At 35.1% G+C, this 18,531-nt stretch overlaps 1 protein-coding gene across 2 annotated transcripts in view; it reads right to left on the bottom strand.

Moving 5' to 3' along the window:
• cpsf6 (cleavage and polyadenylation specific factor 6) overlaps positions 1 to 18,531 on the bottom strand; it is an 84,785-nt gene that overhangs the window by 44,544 nt on the left and 21,710 nt on the right. Inside the window, exons 9-10 of one of the 2 annotated variants that reach the window (XM_078567866.1) lie at positions 15,641 to 15,841; positions 2,381 to 3,487 (exon numbers count right to left, since the gene is read on the bottom strand). In XM_078567866.1, coding sequence (XP_078423992.1) covers positions 15,646 to 15,841 — 196 coding nt within the window. In that variant the 3' untranslated portion in view covers positions 2,381 to 3,487; positions 15,641 to 15,645. Of the gene's footprint in view, positions 1 to 2,380; positions 3,488 to 15,640; positions 15,842 to 18,531 lie in introns of those variants that run through there. The other variant, XM_078567867.1, reaches the window with a different exon arrangement.

The raw sequence follows: 18,531 nt of genomic DNA, 5'->3' as shown, positions 1-18,531 counted from the left end.
AATCTAAATGACATTCCATAAAAAAGTGTTTCAGGGTTAGAGAGATTGTAACTGTGAATGTAGAAGGCTGTTAAAAACCCAGTCACATCTCATTCAACAAGGTGCAACTCTTTTCAACAGGTTTACAGCAAGACCAACAGTGCGGAAGTGGAAATACAAGCAATTTCAGAAGATTCCCATTTGTAGGGTCTTCTAACCCCGTGGGGGAGCAGGGAAATCACTGGCCACAATTTCTGGATTTCCATGTTTAACTGCACATGTGTGGATGCCAGAAGCAGCTGTCAGTTTTATAGTTGTAATGAAGGTGAAAATTTTGCCGTTAGAACTGCAATAAAATCTGGGCCAGTAAGACAAATGTTGTGTGTTTGGTCTTAAGTAGAATATATTTTCTTTAATTAAAAACTATTTAACTCAATAAATCAACCCATTTACACAATCTAACCTGTTTCAACACTGAAATATCCAATATTCTTTCAAAACTATAGACAAATCTTTGATACATTTATACATTATCCAACTGCATACCACTTAAATAAAAACACTGAATTTTATATAAAACCTTTTATTTAAAAAAGCTGTTTAAAAATGTGCAACAGAAGTGCTTAGTCAATAATTTAAAAGCAGATAAGCAAACTATCCAAATTTAATTTTTTTAAAAAAAACTTATTTTACTTACCTGAGTCTTGTTTTTGAACACATATTTAAAGAATTTTTTTGGTAAATGTCCAACATTATTTAATTAAAGATCTCATACCTGTGGACTGGAAAACCCTATGAGCTGTCTGGTTTCTTGGTAAACACAGCTTGCAAGAGTTAGAAAGGTTAACGTTCACAACTAAGCAAAATTCATCATTTTAAAAAAGACAATGTCCAACCCATTACAGCTCTAGTTACAAAAGCAGTAAATTATGAAGTAATTTCATGTAAATATGATCTATTTTCAATGCCTGGAAATGTACTTTTCAAATACTGGTTCAGGTCAAAGGTTTTCCAGCAGAACAAAATATAATGCTAAACCAAAATTACCAATTTTAGAATAAAAAAAGTTAGGGTAGACATTGTCTTTTTTTTAATAAAAAAACTGACTTGTGTAAAACACGAAAATTTTGCACATTATAATGACACGAAACAGTGAATAATCTGTTACACGGTCTAAGGAATTACATCAATGGCACCCTGCCGCCACCACCGCGCCCCCCCCCTCCAAATAAAAACACACACAACATTGCTTGCGAGTTGTTTCCTTGTTTTCCTTCCTTCCAATGCTGATACGTTTAATGTAGTGAGGAACCATAAATAACTTGGATACTGAAAAACTGTTGCTGGCTAAGTTTGAGAATAAAAAGTATGACCAATCTTTTTTTTTTACAGAAGAAAAACACATTTACTCTCACTTTTTAAGTGCTCCAATTCTAGTGCTGAAATTTGTCCGTTACAGTCTGATCAACAAACTTCTCCACAGATGCTATCTGTAACGCTTGAGATTAGCCAAAAGGAAGCAAACTTTACATAATGGGATTAAATCTTCCAATTGATTTTTCAAAGTCAAATCATTGATCATAAAAAGAGACTCCTATCTAGCTATGAGGGAGGTCTCTGGTACAGTGGATGGCGCATTTGCCCGAGTCAGAAGCTATGGGTTCGAATCACACCACAGGACCTGATGACCAAAAATGTGTTTATGACAGGTTGATTATCCTTCCAACACATGCCAATGGCAGACAGCAAGACTGGGAGAGATTCCTAGTCAGCTAAACGTTGGGAAAAAATTTGGAGCCTCTACCATCACTCTAGGCTGCAACACGCATGTAAAAGTGCATGCTGCCACAGCAACTCTGACTCCGACATCCAGCTATGAGGGACTGAGGAAATAATTCTCAAGAAAGTAGCCGAGTCCCAAGCTCAATGGACACTAGATCTCAAAACCAGGGCCTCTAAATGGGAGTCAACCACTACCACTAGTTCAACCAGTCACCCATTGAACTGACATTTTTATTACACTCAGGACATATCATTTTGCAATGTGCATTAGACTGATCACACCTCAGCCCCAAAGCATTCTTTCTTCAAAAAGCTTAAACATTTTTTTGTATTTGGCCAGTAGTCAAGTTTCACACATTTAACATTTAAGACTTTTCAGTGCAAAAATAGTGCTAATATACAGACAGTTAAAGCTGTGCTATCCTTGTTTCGTTCTGGATTTGTACAATAACATTAAAACTATCAAAAATTAATCTATACGAACTGCCCTTTTAACCATACATGCTTTTAGACACCTTTTTAGCTAATTTTTAGAAACTAAGGCTACCGAAAAGTACTTGACATAAGTGCATCTTCTACTGAAAGCTAGAAATCTATTCACAAAGTAAAAAGCAGTGTGTAGAGGTTTTGGTGGTTTTTAAATTCAAACTCAAGACAAAATGAAAACAGATACACAGCTTTCAGTTTCAATTACCACAACAAAAACTTAGAACATGGGCTTCTACTTCTATATTCAGATTGTCTGTACTGAGTTCAATTATTTAAAAAAAAATCTAAATATTTGGTAGTCCCAAATAGTCTACATTAAAATACAAATGCAACTGTTGTACATTTTTGAAGTAAACCATTCCTCTCCCCATTTGAGGTAGCAGAGGCAGATATAAACAATTAACACAGGACATTAAAAAGTCCTTTCACTAAAATCAGAATTTCATGTCCAACACACTATGCTTTGACATACAAAACAGGAAAAATGTCTTCTACACAAGTAGTGTTTGTCACAGATTATATTACTGATTTTATGTCCAAGACGTGTAGTGAACGTGTTAAAAATGTCCTTAATCAGCCACATCTGGATTTCTTTATCTACATTTCTGATGCTTCTGTATTAAAACTACAACGGGAGATTGACTAACACAAGGTCCAAACCAATTGAGACAAATTACACATGTTGGAATTTATCAAATTAAAATACCACAACATACAGCCTTCAAAAGGAATTCAACATCAAGAAACTGAATCTGAGAACTTGCATAATCTACAACTGTAGGCTCCATTTAACAGTTTATTACAACACTAATAGTACATCTATTTTGATAAACTGAAACTTAGCTGTTTACAGTCATTATTTGAACATTAACATTTTTGTAACAATTTTGGTAACAAGATGAAAGAACTATAAAAACAGTGAAGCTAACGACTTTTAATTTTACATGTCATGTACTTCTAACGCTTAGAATACGAAGAGTTGCCAAAGCTTTTAGTAACTTTTAAGTCACACAGGTTGTGTCCAAATAAAATGGTTAATCAAGCAACATAAAAAAAATGTAGAGCAATCAGTTACCATTACAGTGGATTTGCTTTATTCGTTACTGTTGCTCCGTTTAACCACGTAGCCTGAGAATTCCTGTTCAACCATGAAATTCCAACAGATGGATAAAGGGCAGTCTTTTCTGTGAAGAGCCTTTGTTGTTTCTTTTATCTGGAGACGTTTCTCTTCAGACAGCTGTAATGTGTCAAAATTCATGATGTAGATTTTGTTCTTCCCTGACTACGTTTGTACATACTTTACACCTTCATACTGAATTTACTGAAGTACATATTATAAATCATGCATTTGTGTATTAATATTGGTGGCTTGAACAATTTTTCCCCATTAATGTTCAAATACTACAGATCAAAGAAATCCGAAACAATTTAAACTTTCGCTTTCAGCAGTTGCAAACTTTTCCAAATATTTTTCCACACATTCTAAAAATCCCAGAATATACCAAAATATGCATTTTCAAGACCAATATTACTCTACACATCAGTAAATTAATTGATGAACATACGTCAGAAGTATTTTTCAATAACATTTAGAAGTAAACCATTTAAAAACTTGAACCACTCAGATTCATTAGAAAACATTTCAAGCATGAAAATTGAGCCCAATTGTGACCTTTCACCAGCTGACTCAGTAAATAGTGGTAACAATTTGTCCACTAGTGCCAAGATGTGATGGCTGAGTTTTAAATTCTTTATTTTATTTCAAAACAGTTATTGAGCTAACAGTCACATTTTACTGAGTGCCCAGTCATAATGCATGAATTGACAACTAAAGTGTATGTTAATGTTAAAATATTCTGTTTGTTAGTTTTGGGAAAGTTTGCACTTAACACTTAAATTCTTGAAAACAAAAGAGGCAGTTAAAGAGGGAATTAAAAGTCATACAACAGCATATTAAAAAAAGAAAATTAACTTAAAACCTAGGGAGATTCTTGAAATACAGCTCAAGGATCACAACTGGGTTAATTTGTGGAAATACTCCCTTTCAAACTTGAAACATTTTCAATATAGGCATTAATTGATAAATGGTATTTGCTGGAAAACTGTCACTATATCGCACCTTACAAAAACAGACATGAATTGCGTTCTTGCATAACAACCAGACATGCAGATATACAATGTTTCGAGCTAAAACTCTTAACATTATCTTCAATTTAAATATCATCTAGATTATTGCAATGTGAATAAAAAACATTAAAGCAATTTTACAAAGTTTTGCAACAACCACAAGTTTCCCCAAGTCCTGTAATTCATGGTTTCCTCAAGTATTTACACTAACTACTATCAACACCATTAGTTAAATTAAGTCTTTTGACTATGAATTCCATTACTTAATAGCAGGAATAAATAAACTAAGATTTTGTGTTAATTACTCTTGAAACCTAGCTGCTGATGCAACCACTGCTTAATAGAAGTTACTGTACACCACATTTTCCCCTCAAGTTACACTGTATTAAATGCATCAGACTAGGTCTTTTAATAAAATTCCTTAAGAAGCTACAGCTTTTGTACTACATTCAAACAGTATTCAAGCCTGTTTATGTATATTTTAATGCTTAGCTGAACTATGAATAGCACAGTCTATTAAAAAGCAAAGCCATATAAAGTATAATTTTATCAAGAGATCCAATCCAGTTTTGCAGCAATCTAGAAATGTTGCAATACCACATCCGTTAGCACACTAAATTTTCAGTAATCATCTGAACCAGAAATTTGTTTGTTGGTGGGGGGCGGGGGGGATGAAAAACTTTTACACTCAATAAAACTGAACCTATTTTACGTAATCTTCATGAGACAGCATTTCCCCATGTCGCACCATAACCAAGCTCCACCACCCACCCCAAAAAGTTGCTCAAATTGCACCAACACGGATTAACCTTGAAAATCACACCTTTGTGTTACTTCAGAATTTAAGACTATACGCAAATCTACATTAAAACATTGTTTAACCATAAATCCAAAAATTAATGCTACAGTTCAAACTAATTAAAATTCTCCCAAGTATTTTGGTCACACATCGAAATGTAATTACATTGAAATCCAGTGAACAGTGATGCTTGTGTAGAGGTAATAGCTTTATGGAGGTTAAGAACTGTGAATCCTTGGTCACACGAGGTGCAAGGATTCATCCACCACTTAATCCAGTATCACCAGTCTATAAAAGGTACCAGGCAGTAGGGAAATATAATGACCAATCTAAAAATAACTAATGCAACGTGTTAACTCTCTCAACATTTCAAACAAAGTAGATTTATTTGATTAAGTGGTATGCAAATACTACCGAGGACAACTTCCACATCTAAAAGTAAACACTGTGCCTTCACAGTTGACCAGTGTGCAGATTACAATGACTGATCCTAAACCAAAGCAGAGCTGAAGTTTTTACTGCTGTTTGTGGTTTTGAAGGATAATTAAAAACCCTCCCACCTGCCTCAGCAATGAACAACTGAAGTGAAACACACATCTAAAGTGGATAACAGCTAATCCAATACATAGATCAATTGTTCAACCAGTGCAGTGCCCAAGTTACCATCCCAATGTTGACAAATGTACTGTAAAAGCACTCTTAAAAATACTGGTTGGAAGTTATAAGGAGTCTTGGAGTTCATGATTCAAATTTGTCAGCCATTTTCAATAAATCGAATATGCTTTTGTCTTTCTACTGAGTCAATTTATTTCTTCATCTTCAGACAACTCCATCTACATCTTATCATCCATGATAAAAGATTATTTATCAATCTGCACGAGCAACAGGAAACCTGCTTCCAGCTCAAATGCCTAAAAGTTGCACAAAATGACTTGGCCCTCGAATTGTTAAAAGACTGGAAGCAACTGATTCCATATCAGATAAAGGTTGCTAGCTAAAGTAAAACGTAAAGAATTTTTGATACCAAAATTGGAACATTGTGGATAGTTTGTGGATCCAATACAGATGATTAATGTTCACCAAACTGGTGTTACAATGCTTGAAAATTATAAGTGGGCCATAATAAAAAATTAGTTACTGGGATAATAGAAAATGTTGATACAGAAAATGAACATGCTGGTAATATTAGTACAGATCTTGCTCAAATCTTCAAAAGATTACAATTATAGACAACTCATGTTAGGCCACATTATTAAATAGAAAATGTACACTATTTTTTAGTATGGTTACAATTTAGCAAACATTTATTTCACAAGTGGTTTAATGCAACAATACAGAAAATCAACTCTGCTCAATAGGAAAGGCTAAAATTAACATGACAACCCTGACATTTACAAATTCAGCACATTTCCTCTGTGTAGTTGTTATTTTGGTTATTTTATTTATTTAGGCCATGTGCAGAGGTTAAAAGTGCTATTAAACATTAATCTAGTGAGGCAAGAATATAGACTTGAAAATATGGTGTTTGGACATTTTATCTGGCCACATGGTTGCCTTATCCATTTGCATAAGCAAGACAAAATTTATCCGTAGAAAATGATAGCAATAAGTGGTAACTAACTCCCTGCAAAGGAATCAAGTTTACTCTGGCTAAACAACACTCATGAGAATCTCAAAATCCACTGAAGTTTAGAAGAGTAAGAGGCGGCGTGATTGAAACATATAAGATCCTATCATATAAGACCCCCTGACAGGGTGGATATGGAGAGGATGTTTCCTCTTCTGGAATATTCTACAATTAGGGGGTCACTGTTTAAAAATAAGGGGTCGCCCATTTAAAACAGAGATAAGGTGAAATTTTTTCACTCCAGGTCACGAGCCTTTGGAACTCTTCCTGAAAAAGATGGTGGAAGCAGAGTCTTTGAACATTTTTAAGGCAGAGCTGGATAGATTCTTGGTAAAGGGGTGATGGGTTGTCGGTGCTAAGTGGGATGCAGATTTCAGGTTACTATCAGATCAGCCATGATCTTATTAAATGGCGGAGCAGGCTCGAAGGGCTGAACGACCTACTCCTTGTTCGTATGCTCACAAAAACAGTTTATGATGTTTGAATATATAAATAATAATGACTCAAATTATGCCATTAGGCACAACAGTTGGACTACAGGAAATTAAAACTAAGATCCATAAACTCCATGCTGTAGTCTTGAGTGGGAAGTTATAACATCCACTACAGAAAAGGTCTGAAAGTGATATAATAATGATAGATAAAAGGTCCAAAGAACATTTTTTTTTTAAACTGATGCACGCAATGGAGCTATTAAGATTTCCACTTTTTGGGGGTACTTTTAAAGGTTAGATGCTGGACTAGTGAATTTAAAATGAAATAAAAATAAATTTCAGCACACCAGTCCAATATTTGCCAATCCCAAATACTTTCATGGTGTTTGTAAATACTAGATATTTCAAAGACAAAAGCATATTTAAATAGTGATCAACCTCACAGCCGAAGGCATAGTTATGTTACCTTCTACAATTGCGATGGAAATACACCCGAAGTCAATTGCAGCGAAATTTCACAACACATTTTGGCCACAGAACAATGGTGGTGCAAAGTCTTCCCTGCTTCTCCCCTTATAAAGCAAATGTTTTTGATCTCATTTCTACATGAGAATTTTGAAGATGTAGTAGTTTTGTACAAGACTTTTGTTGAGAGAATGATGCTGAGATGCATGTTACAGAAAGAGTTGGATTCATAAATTGTGGCAATGCTTTCAACAGTATTCAGGTATTAAATTGAAATTACTAGCGCAATGCAGAGGTTCTTATACTGAAAACAATGCTGCAGAGAAAACTATTCCATTCATGATTTACAACCTCACTCTTCCCTCATTTCTAATTCATACACAAGAGATCACACTACCAGATTTAGAATAGGTTCTCAACTCAGGGGAAGAGTATTTTGCAGAGATTAATAATCATAAATGTTGTTCAAAAGATGGTAAACATCTGAATACACCTTGACATCAAGAAAAACAACTTGCAGAACTGTAGCCCATCCATCTTGCCTCCTTCCCCAACTGTTAACTTTAAAGACCTTTGTGCTTTCCAAGGCTTAATATCAGTAACTGCACCAAAAACTTCACAAGGATTAAATGTATTGCAAGGGGCAGAAGACCAATGCTCTTTTTGTCCCACTTTCTTAGCAGATCTTGTAGTGATGCTCAAAGCTCGGATTTTTTTCCTATAAACACTCTTAATGTCTATGTCTGTCATCTGCAAATTTTGAAATTGAGCCCTGTACACCCAAGTCCAAGTCATTAATACAGATCATGAAAAGCAGTGGCCCTAATAACGACCTCTGGAGAACCTCATTATATACTTTTATCCCATTCAAAAATCAACCACTATTCTCCATTTCCTGTCACTGAGCCAACTCTGTATCAATTATGCCACTTTTCCTTTTATTCCATAGACTACTACTTTGCTGACAAGCTTTTTATGTGGTACTTCATTAAAGGCCTTTTTGAAGTCCACGTACACCGCATCAACCCTATTTACCCTCATGAATCAACTGTTACTTAAAAATCTCTAGTTAAACATGATTTGTCCTTAACAAATCTGCACTGCCTTCGCTTAATTAATCCACTTTTTCCCAAGTGACTGTTAATTTTATCCTGGATTATTATTTTTAAACGCTTTCCCACCACCAAGGTACTGAGGTTAAACTCACTGGCTTGTAGTTGCTGGGTTTACCCTTACATCCATTTTTGAACAAGGGAGTAACATTTGCCATTCCCCAGTCCTCTGGCACAGCCCTGTATCTGAGGATTGGAAGAACGTGGCCAATGCCTCCGTAACTCCAATCCTTACTCCCTCAGTGTCTTAGGCGGCATTTGATTGGACCTTGGTGGCTTATCAACTAAGTACACCAGCCTTTTCATTAGCACCTTTTTAGAGATGGTTGAGATGTTATTTGACAGTGTTCAACATCATTGAGGGGTCTAGACAAAGAAGATAGGGAGAAACTGTTCCCATTAGCAGAAGGGCTGAGAACCAAAAGAACTGATATAAGGTGAATGGCAAAAGAACCAAAGGCAACATGTGGAAAAACCAATGACTGGTTAACATGTGGAACGTACTGCCTGAGTATGGTGGAGGTAGATTCAATCGAGCCTTTTAAAAGAGAATTGGATAATTATGAGGAGAAAATATCTGGAGACTTACAGGGAAAAGGCAGCATATGGGACTAGCCGAATAGCTCTTAGACAGCCAGAATTAATACGATGGGCCACACGATTACAACACAAAAGGAGGCCATTCTATGATCCTAGTTCTAAAAATCTCTTGCTCCCATTCCAGTGTTTTAGGTATTCACCTGATAAGCAACAGTTAATTGTGTAACTCATTTCCAATGATATCAATAAGTAGGTCAACTTTGTGAAGTGACCCTATTAAAAATGATCCTACGGTGCCTCTGACCAGCAATTTTGAAAGCACAGGCAGATAAAGACATAAATTTGGGTTCATCTATTATCTTTTGTACAATCCTTAAGATTATGGTCAGAATAGCCTCCTCTGTTGATTGCAATGAAATTATGGTAGTAAATTTTTAGTCAATTTATCCTGACTTTTAAAAAAAAAGCTCGTGTCAAATGACTTGGCATGTGGCAAATGATACCAACAGTTTTAAAGCAATTCCATGCAATGACACGAAGGTGGGTATAAACGTGTGTGACAGGGCTAATGTTAAATGTTACAAACTTGTTCACAGACTAACTATTTTCATCTCTACTACCACACATTAAAAAAAATGTTTTTGATTGTAATTTTAATACATGCTGGAGCAATAAGTCCTTGGAGATGGTTTTGTGGTGCAACGTGTTGAAAGAAAACTTTGATTAAATGAATAAACCAACATATAAAATCACTTCCATAAACTTTATTAAATGCTCATATGTGAATATGGCAAATCCATGTCCCAGGATCTCCAGATGGGAAATAATGTCTCATGGTGATTATATAGGTGCTTACCAATATTAAAAAAAAGCTTTAAAAAATCTTGAAACCAGAAAATGGAAATAATCATCTGTCCAGCTTTTACAACGAAAATTCTGCAAAGTAGAAACCTTTTAAGGCACACTGGAATTGTAAAATATTGAAAAAGGTATCATAGTACATTTATCCAGGCATTAACACCTATAAATGCTTTCTACACTTAATGTTTAGTAGAAATATTAAACATTTGAAGATTTGATGAGTTTTGTAAAGAAGCAAGTAGAATGTATTGTTTGTTTAGCAACATATAGCCAATAGGCAAAGCTTTGTCCTCTTTCTGGGCAATGTGTCCAAAGGAACAGGGTTGGGAAATACAGAATTCAGTTGATTAAGCCATTTAAAAGAAATAGATTTGAAGCTGAATCCAAATATGGATCACAAAACAATGCACATAATTTCTATTCCACCAAAAAATGTAATCAATTCAACCATATGTAGCTTTAAGGATTATCAAAACATTCATAATCCACAGATATAATTAAGAAATCAACTAATAATAAAAACACAACGAGAAATGGCACAGAACATAAGTGATTTGATATTTAAGGCTTTGAAGTAAGAGGGATAATTATTGAATTTTAACTTGTAGAGATCACATTCGAATTATATTACAAAGCAATTTTTCACACCCATGTAACAGGTCATTAAAAAAATTGTATTTATACAGGTAACAAAGCCAGCATTTTACAGCGTTTACACAATATACAAAAATTTTACAAGCGTATTTTGTACAAGTCTCTAGTTTTGATTACTGTGGATAATTCCTCATGCAAATTGTGGCCTAATTTTTGTATACAAGATAACCATTAACAATATTTTATTCACCACTTTAAGGCATAATATCCTTAATTGGCTTATAAAGATGAAATAGAAATTTTCTGCAACTGTGAAATGACACAATAAGCACTACATAGCTACCAGTTTACAAAACAAAAAACACCAGGCTAGACAGGTTTCCTAAATCTGCAGAAAAAGTTGACACAAGTAAATAGTGAAAGAAACACGAGACTGATTTTAAATTGGGATATCTCACTGGAGTATGTTTTTAAACATTTATATCTTTAAGCAGCTAAAATAATTCAAAGTTCTGAAGCAACGTAAGAAATTGATTTTATTTTGAAATTTGGAATTAGTGAAGATTAAATAATTAGATTTTTGTTAGCTGCAAGGCACAGCCAACTTTTCATTGCAGGGCAACAGCAACTTCTTTAGTTTTTCCATTGGAAACCCAAGGGAAAATTTAATAAAGGCAAAAGGTAGTATAGAACTGGTAACCTATAAAAAGTCCAATTTAGTAGCTTATAATTGACAGGACATTAGATTGCAGGGAAAAATATACGAACCATCCAATTCAACCTTTCATACAAGGCAAAATTTTACAATCAATCAGTCTCAGTTACAGGTGTCAACCACCATTGAATTATGTTGTCAGAACAAGTATTTGTGCCCTTGGAAGTTCGAAAGGATGTGTGCAAACCATTTGAGAAATTTGGTGAAATTTTAAACCTTAGATCAAATTTATTTAAAAGTTAGTTATAACTTTTTAACAAAACACAGAACTTAAAGTTACCAGCAAGTGGGAAGTTCTTGGAGAATACTGTATAGCTTCAAGTGCATATGTTCAATGAACATTCTTCATTTTTCTATACAATGCATTAAAGATTAACTCCCCATCCCGGCAAAGAACCTCATTTGCTTTTTACTAATGGACTCGCAATTCATCACACTCATTAATTCAAGTTACCAGATGGATCATATTGGGAAAAATTATTATAGCTTCTGTTTTAATTAATTTAATGTTATTTGACACTTCATGTGGCTTTCACCGTTTCTTAATTCTGAAGATAGCTCTAGGATATACTGTGCAATTCAGTTGCATAGATACGTACTGCAGGCAACTTACAGGATACACATAGTGAAAGCATGCAGAAAATAAAATGTAGGTAAGCCTACAACTCGTGGCACCCAAGTTCCATATACTTATAGACTATGCATTAAGAACTTTAATAACTACAATTAAAATTGGACCTATCTAGTGCCTGGTTGTGCAAATAAATTGTGTTTTCTCATATCATGGCTTTAAGGCAGCATTACATCACTGATGCATGTTTCATCCGTTTATGATTGTCTGTAGTGATGTACACATTCTTAGAATGACAACTTAAGGAATTGCATTGCCAGATTTTTTTTAAAAATCCTTAAAAATCAAACAGCCTTCAAATGTACACAAATATCAGACTAAAACAATTAATCTTTGACAAGCTAAAGTAAAGCTGAAACTTTGAAACCTGTTTACAAACTAACAGTGATGCATCCATCAAGGGAGACAGGTCTTCAATTGAGGATGGGATTGAAGAGCAAGGGGCAGGACAACTATCCAATAAGTTTAAGAATAGTGGGCAATAATAGTCAACAGCCAAATATGGCAGAATGAAAATGTGCAATAAGATTTTTGAGTCAATTTTTCTCATTTTCGTATAAATCACTGGCATCTACCTATTCTCCTCTGTCCATAGGGTTTAGGACAGGTTTCCCCCACAGCTACAATTAGTATAGTTCCATTTGTGAATAATTGGGAACAACATAGAATATAAATTTAACGTGGAACGTTTGCAGCACAACAACACTATTAACCACATCCAACCAAGGCAAGTAGGCTTAAGTGATAAAATTCACAACCTAAATTCCTGAAATGCCCCGCATTAGAATCCTTAAATCAAAAGTGTTCTTAATATTAAACAGTGCCATTCAATTCGGGTGTAACAATAGTGAGAGGGTGTGTGTTGATATACAGCAAAGTCTTTATGACTAATTGGGTATTATTAGTTTCATAAGCTTTGTTAGTTTCAATACATTAAAAAGGTTAAAAACATGTTGGTTTGTTACCAACATACTTTGAGTGAATCATCAATGCAGCAATACTAGGGAAATGACCAAATCAGTGTCATGTATAGATTTCACAAAATAAATTGCACTCAGCATACCAGAAAGGCATTTACAACTTCTTGAAACTATAATACAAACACATTTCCCCATTATGGAGAAAACACTGATGAGGGTGAACACACTGAAATTTACAAGATTTAAAGCGAGGGAAAAAATAGTACTTTACATACAAACAGTGCATACAATGAACTTTCACCAGCCTGGGTCTTTTTAACAATCTCACTAAAAGAAACCATCAAAGCAGGCCTTAAAACATCCATGACATTATCTGTAATACTATACCCACTGAATTAAAAACTGCAGAGTAAAAATTTCTATAAACAAGTCTTTTTACCAACAGTGCCTATTTAAGTTAAAAAAACATTAAAATTACAGTACTTCTCTAATAACACTGATGGCTGGATTTGTAAACTTCTCAAAAAAGTGTTTCACTGAGCAATTTTTATCAAATGGACTTTTAGAACTTAGTCACTGCTTTAAAAAGTGCAAGTCAAAGAGGTACGAATGGATGTATAATTTTTAAGCTAGCTTTACAATAAGCTGAGACAAAAAAGCAAAAATTAAAACATCCCATAGTTATATTAATCTATTTACCTGTGGGAAATAAGTAAACTCAACCAATTTGCTATTTTACAGTTTTTCTGCATGTGATACTTGAAGACTGCATCACAAAACCATCACTTGAACATCTTTTTTATATTGTTACTCATCATTACTATGCTCCCTTTGCCTATTCATTATGGGCTAACTCATAAATACTAATATCATAAATACAAGTAAGTTATGGCATAAAATCTTGACAGTAAATAAATTAAGATGTAACTTGTTGAATAGATATATCAAAGCAAAAAAAAAGGCCACAAAGATACAAAACTGAACATTAGGAAAAAGGACATGCTCCATTTTGAAAATTATTCCAAGATAATTGTGCAGGATTGTCCTCATTTGGAAAGTCTATTTACACCAATTGGTGTAAAAGAGTGAAAAGCTTTAAATGGAATGTTTATCTACCAAACAGGATAAAACCTGAACAGTCACAGACTAGAAAACAATTTGGGGGAAAAAAATAAGAGCTTCACCTGAAAGTTTCTTTGAGGTAAAATATATTCCTGTCAGCCAACACTTAGTGCAGGACACATCAATTTGCTCTTTTCATAAATGTGTCACAAACCCCCAAATCCTTCAAAAGGGTTTCTCCTTTCTCAGGCACCATCAGTTGCCACAAAGGTCAACAGGTAATTTGTTACAAGACCTTTGTAAATGCTGTTATTAACTGGTTATGATATTTGTGACTTTTGTTCAGGGTAACATGGCCTCTTGCTTTCCCTGTGGGGAATTTCAATGCTGCTGCTTCCCATCCTCACAATGGCCTAAATTAGTCAGTGGACTAATTATACACAATGTTTATAAATCTAGCCATTTAATTTTTTTTTTCAAAGCTTCTGAATATTAGATTGCTGTGAAAATCTGTTTCTCAGAATCTGAAGATAATACCTGGCAGAGTCCCATCGCCCGAGTATGAAGGTCACCACACGGTTACAGAAAAGAAACTTAAATTTAATGCATATTCAAACCTCAAAACATTAGTGACAAAATGACTTGTCTATTTAACCAAAACTTAGTACTCCTCTATCCTTTAGAGGCCAAAACTATACTTCTAGTAAATTGGTCAGTTTATATCACAGAACCACTTTTACTTGAAGCATTCCTACAATATGCCAATTGCCCAGGAATCTACCCTGCTTAAACAGTTGGCAGAGAAATAACTGAGCATATAGAAGTTTTTTTTTAATGTGAGTCCAAATGGAACTTGATTTTCTGGTTGTAAACCTTCCCCACAAGTTGGAAAAGAGGGAGATTTGCAAAAGTCAGCGTTCCTGCATGAATGGGCTTAGCATTAAACCTATTAGCAATGGAAATTAAATGGCAGCCCACAGCACCTCGTTCTGAAGGCAGTTTGCTTGAAATGGCACAAAGGTGAGGATGGTGGGGAGCAAAGAATGGATAAACATAAAAATCATCATTTGAAGTGGAACTCTATGCAACCAGAGACACCCAGAATCACAAATCTGTGGTATTATTTCTGCAAAGAATTATTTCAATGCAACATACAGCACCAAACAAAATTCTAAATTGTAGAAGAAATTGAGAAAACGGTATGAATCAGTGGCCAAAGATTTTTTTTAAAAAATGTCTTACATGAAAAGCAAGGCTTTAATCTGTGAATTAAAGAGTAAAATTAAGTAAATAAACTGCAATTTTTCATCACTAGACAGGCGATAGCTTCAATACTTACCAAAATTAAGAATGTTATTTGACAAATGTGCTAAACAGCTTGTGTAATTTAACATAAGGCCCCAGTCGAATGTTGCTGCATAAAATTGAAGAATTATCAAATCTGCTTGTAAAATAGGCAAAAAAAAATCGCTTTATAGTTATAAAGTGAACAGAGCAACCCACCTATTTTAACGATGACGATACTCTCGTTCTCTGTCTCTCTCTCTGTCTCTATCTCGTTCACGATCACGATGCCTTTCCCGCTCTCTACTTCTTTCACGGTAATAGTCATCATGCCGATCACGGCTTCTTGAGCGCTCTTTGTGGCGTCTGCTTTTCTCTCTCGATCTACTGTGATCTCTCTCCCGTGAACGTTCACGTTTTCTAAGAGTTTAAATAAATTATTAATCTAACGTTTATTAAAAAGTTACATTTGCTTTGTCTGTTTGTACAGGTTCATTAACTAAATTCTACCACTAGTAGCGTCACATCAGGACGACTACTTCCAGTATTTTGCTACTGGTTGCTCAACCAATACAAACTTTTTTGTATTGTAACAGGTTATGAACCTCCACCTCAAATAAGCTACTGTCTAGAAAACAGAAGCAGTATCACTTGGGATGCAAAGAAAGCTACAATGTATTTTGTCCTGAAAAGTTAATGAAGTGAAAGGGGGGGGAGGGGGCATGTTGATTGGCAAAATGGAAAGAATGTCCAGTTTATTTGGTTCAGACTGAGAGCACTGATCACTGGAACTTTGTGGAACAGTGTGACCATTTTTACTTTTTTAATACAATGTATTTAAACTGTGACAAAGCTTCCAATTAAACTAATCCAGATCCAGAGAAGCAGAGTTTAATTGAAGGGTATTACAATGTGCATAATTTTATCAAGTGGTCTGAAACGGTCCACGCAACATTCCGTTTAAGCCTTTTCTCCTTCTCCCACACTTTCCCAATGCTTTCTCGCTCTCCCTTGCCTTATGAAGTATTGGCTGATTTGAATCTAACATTAGGGTCTGGAACTCAAAATCTGTCCACTTTAAAAACAATAAACAGGCTCCTGTACAAATTAAGATTTTCTAAAATTCAGATACACAGCATTTTTTTTGTACTTGCATCGTATTTATAACACAGAGGCAGGCAGTTCTGCCTAACAGGTCCATATACACAAATGCCCTTCCACCCCATCAACACACTCATCTAGTGTCTCCCTCATGTGTTTACTTCCTCTTTGATGCAGCTGTGCCAATTGCCTCAACTACATCTATGGTAGCGAGTTCCAGAATCTAACCACTCACTGGGAACACATTTTCACCCAAATTCCTTTTGGATTTATTAGTGACTACCTTATATTATAGGTACCTAGTACAGGTACCCTATGGAAGTGGAAATATCTTTTCTATTTCTACCCTATGAAATCCTTTCATAATCCTGAAGACCACAATCTGGTTATCCATCAGTCTTCTCATTTCTGGAGAAAAGAGCCCCAGCCAGTTTAATCATGCCTGATAGGTATAACCTCTCAATTCTGGCATCATTGTAGTAAATTATTTTTGCACCTTCTTCAGTGTCTCCAGGTCATTTTTATAATTTCTAAAACTGTTCATGGTACTCCAAGTATGACCTAATCAAGATTCTATACAAGTTTAACATAACTTTTCTACTTTTAAAACTACCCCGCTAGAAAATGAACCCCAGTGTTTTTAATATAAAATAGCCTTATTGATCAACTAGCGATTTTTTGTGTACCCCCAAATTACTCTGCTCATTTCTTATTTTCAAAGTAGTATGTAGCCTCATTATTACAAAATGTATCGCCTATACTGAAGCTCATTTTCCAATTACATAACCATTGCACAATATGTTAATGCCATCCTGTTATTTTGCTGCAATCCATTTCTGCATTAAACACACCCCCACAACTTAGCACTGCTTGCAAATTTTGAGATTGTACTTGAGTTCAGAGTCCAAATAATTTATGCAAATGGTGAAGCATCACCAGTGGTCCGAGCATCAATCCCCATTGAACATTACTTCCCACTTTAAGACAGTCTGACTGACTACCTTCAACTCCTACACTTCTGTTTTGTAGCCAGCCTGTTATCCATTCTGCTACATGTCCCAGCCTTAAACGTCTAATACATGGTATCTTATCAAGCATCTTTTGAAACTCCAGAATGATTTTAATAGTAAAAGTGTTCTTAGCTTGTGGGGAGCGAGGTTTTTTTTGAGAGATGCTAAAAAAAAATGTTTTTGCATGCCACTGTATATATGGGTGCACAGGAACACGAACAACCAAACATTACTAACAGCCTCTTCACTTTTATTAGACTATTTGGAAGGAAATTTTGAGAGAAAACTCAGTGACAATTATGGTCCAAGGCAGTATTTTTTTGTTGCACGGTCATGCTTAGAGCTGAAGCCTCAGCTGTGAGGTTATCCTGACACCATAGTGAAATTAATTTCACTCCAGTCTTAGCCAGAATTCCAACAGGGGAATTTAACCTTGTTTCCTTTTGTCTTCTCCTCAGTTTAATCTTCAAAACTGTGATAACAAAGAGCTCCTTTGTGTGCAAATGTTAATTTTCATGAGAGAACTTTTGCTCTATTCTCAATGGGTAGGTTGAGGAGGGGACATTACTAATACTAAACAGGGAAAGTGACTGCAAGTAAATATCGTTGGGGGGAGGGGGAACAAGAAAACAAAAACAAAAAGTGTGTTCTGGTTTCAAAAAATTCTAATGGCCCCCATCTCAAATGAAACAGGCACTGAATTAATGGACAAGGCCACATGAAACAGACCTAGCTGCAATGGGACTACTAGTTTATTTTAAGAAGGCTGACCCTATGCTGTGGCAAGCTTTCAAATGGCTAAAGACAATCTCTAAATGGAATAAAATAAAATACTCTCATTTGATGATTGGATCCTTCTCTTATGGGAACATTGTTGTTCAGCTTGTAGGAGCATCAAATCTAGGATTGGAGGCAACTGCTCCTGCAGAAGCCAACTATGTTAGTACAGAATATAACACTGGAGAGCTCAGATAACATCGAACATCAGCAAATACAGGA

This window comes from Cetorhinus maximus, chromosome 22 (genome assembly GCF_964194155.1).
Source record: "Cetorhinus maximus chromosome 22, sCetMax3.hap1.1, whole genome shotgun sequence".
Lineage (NCBI taxonomy): Eukaryota > Metazoa > Chordata > Chondrichthyes > Lamniformes > Cetorhinidae > Cetorhinus > Cetorhinus maximus.
Note: the sequence above shows the minus strand (reverse complement) of the source record. Positions and strands in the feature narration are given on the sequence as shown.